Here is a 2157-nt window from a genome sequence, read left to right as displayed (position 1 = left end):
TCAAATTCAACATGAGCGATGGCTCTTTGTTGCTTTCCTTGCTGCTTTCCATGTAACGTTTCCAACCGACCTGTTGTATGAAATTAGTACAATAGTGAGCCTCAATATGTGTGATGAAGATCCAATCTCACATATATTGACAGTGTAGAAGCGTAGAAACGTGCCAGAGTAATACACACGGAGGGGATGTGCGTACCTAGGCAAAGCATCGGGGGCTGTAGGGCACACAGCCGTTTATAAACAGATATGCAGAGTAAGATCGTGAGCTACTTACACTTTCCACGGCGCGGATAATGTGTACCGGCACGTCCTCGTCCGACTTATCGGGCGTGTACATGGACAGAATCTTCTGTATTTGCCTGTAATTGAGTTCTGTGCATGCCTCCCAGCAGTCTGGTGGCCTGGTAGATACAGGCCAGCTTGGATTTGGCCTCGTCTAGTTTGTGGTCGCGTAGCCATGCTTCGATCTGGATAGGGTGGTGGAATAATAGTATATATAAAAATATAAATATGTATATATATGTATGATTAAGAAATATAGAAGAATTGTGTACACAAAAGCACCTGTATATACAGAAGGGGTACACTATCTCGATCCAATTATTTGTGCAAGTGACGTTGATATGCAGGCTCTAAATACCAGTGAGAAAGAAACACTCCCCAAAAAAGGAGGTGCGAATGTATATAGTCATGTAGTTACACGGATTAGACCATTCCGCCACCTCAAGATGTATCCTCTGCCGCGAATGTCCGACATACCTGTGACACATTATACTGAATCTGTAGACCCTTATACCAGTTGCACAGATATTTCCTCAGCAACAGATTGTTCAAGCACTGAGCTGAGATGAAGTAAGACAGCTGCATGAACATCTGCTGGACGATGTGCAGATCCACGCCATAGCTCAGCAAAGTATCGTATACTTTCTGCAATCAAAGAGAAATTGACACGTGTCATTATAGGAACGGCCGGAAGCAGTCTATGATGAAGTGTGTGGGGGATGCGCATTGAGTATAGCTCGATGGATTTAACACAGGTTGGTTGAAGATAATTACTTCCTACAACTTAAAATTCACGCGTAGCTATGCATAAATGTAGTGTGAACAAAATGCAATACAATGTGACTCAGGAAGATTAAAAGGCAGGACCACAAAATGAATTAAGGGCAGATTCTTGATAAAACCCCCTCGACATTCATAAGCCCCTTTTAATCTGCAGCAGTAGGTGCACGCGTTATCAGGATCTACTAATAGCAGGTTTGCCTCCTCACACAAAGAGACGATGCCATCCCCCCCCTCCAACCAAATATATATATAACAAACAAAGACAAAAAAACCTGAGCTTATATTACCTTTTATGCAGAGATACAGAAATCTATCGCTAATGGGGGAAGAAAGCAAGCGCTGAGCTTTTCTTGCACGTTTTGAATCACAGCCAGGTACATCTGTGACACGAGGTCTTCCAGGACGATTATGTACGCCGCCAGATCAAAGTTCTCCATCTCGTACTCGTGAGGTTCTGGAGTGGTTAAGGAGCGTGAAAAGTCAGAAGTAGCGAAGATACCATTTCGGGATGTGCATCACACTTAGGGTGACCAAGTGACCGTGTTAACCATCTATTCTGACCATGTGACTATGCTAATCATATACTCTGACAAAGTGACTATGATAACCATATACTCTGACCAAGTGACCATGTTAACCATATACTTGACCAAGTGACCATGTTAATCACTATACTCTGACCAAGTGAGCATGCTAACCATATACTCTGACTAAGTGACTATGATAACCATATACTCTGACCAAGTGATCATGTTAACCATATACTCTGACCAATTGACCATGTTAACCATATACTCTGACCAAATTACTATGCTAGTCATATACTCTGACTCAGTGACTATGTTAACCATATACTCTGACCATGTGACTATGATAACCATATACTCTGACCAAGTGACCATGTTAATCACTATACTCTGACCAAGTGAGCATGCTAGCCATATACTCTGATTAAGTGACTATGACAACCATATACTCTGACCAAGTGATCATGTTAACCATATACTCTGACCAATTGACCATGTTAACCATATACTCTGACCAAATTACTATGCTAGTCATATACTCTGACCCAGTGACTATGTTAACCAT

The 2157-nt window shown here is 42.0% G+C and overlaps 1 protein-coding gene across 1 annotated transcript; it reads right to left on the bottom strand.

Annotated features, from left to right (window-relative positions):
• Positions 1 to 31: 31 nt before the first annotated feature.
• Positions 32 to 1519, bottom strand: SARC_14724 (hypothetical protein; the record flags this gene model as incomplete). Its single annotated transcript, XM_014291141.1, has 4 exons — positions 32 to 70; positions 275 to 467; positions 760 to 927; positions 1422 to 1519. Coding segments are annotated over 3 exons (413 nt in total), but the record flags the coding sequence as incomplete, so codon positions are not given.
• Between the last annotated feature and the right edge of the window lie 638 nt (positions 1520 to 2157).

The sequence above is a fragment of the Sphaeroforma arctica genome, assembly GCF_001186125.1.
Source record: "Sphaeroforma arctica JP610 unplaced genomic scaffold supercont1.5017, whole genome shotgun sequence".
Taxonomy (NCBI): domain Eukaryota; class Ichthyosporea; order Ichthyophonida; genus Sphaeroforma; species Sphaeroforma arctica.
This window is presented reverse-complemented; position numbering and strand designations above follow the sequence as displayed.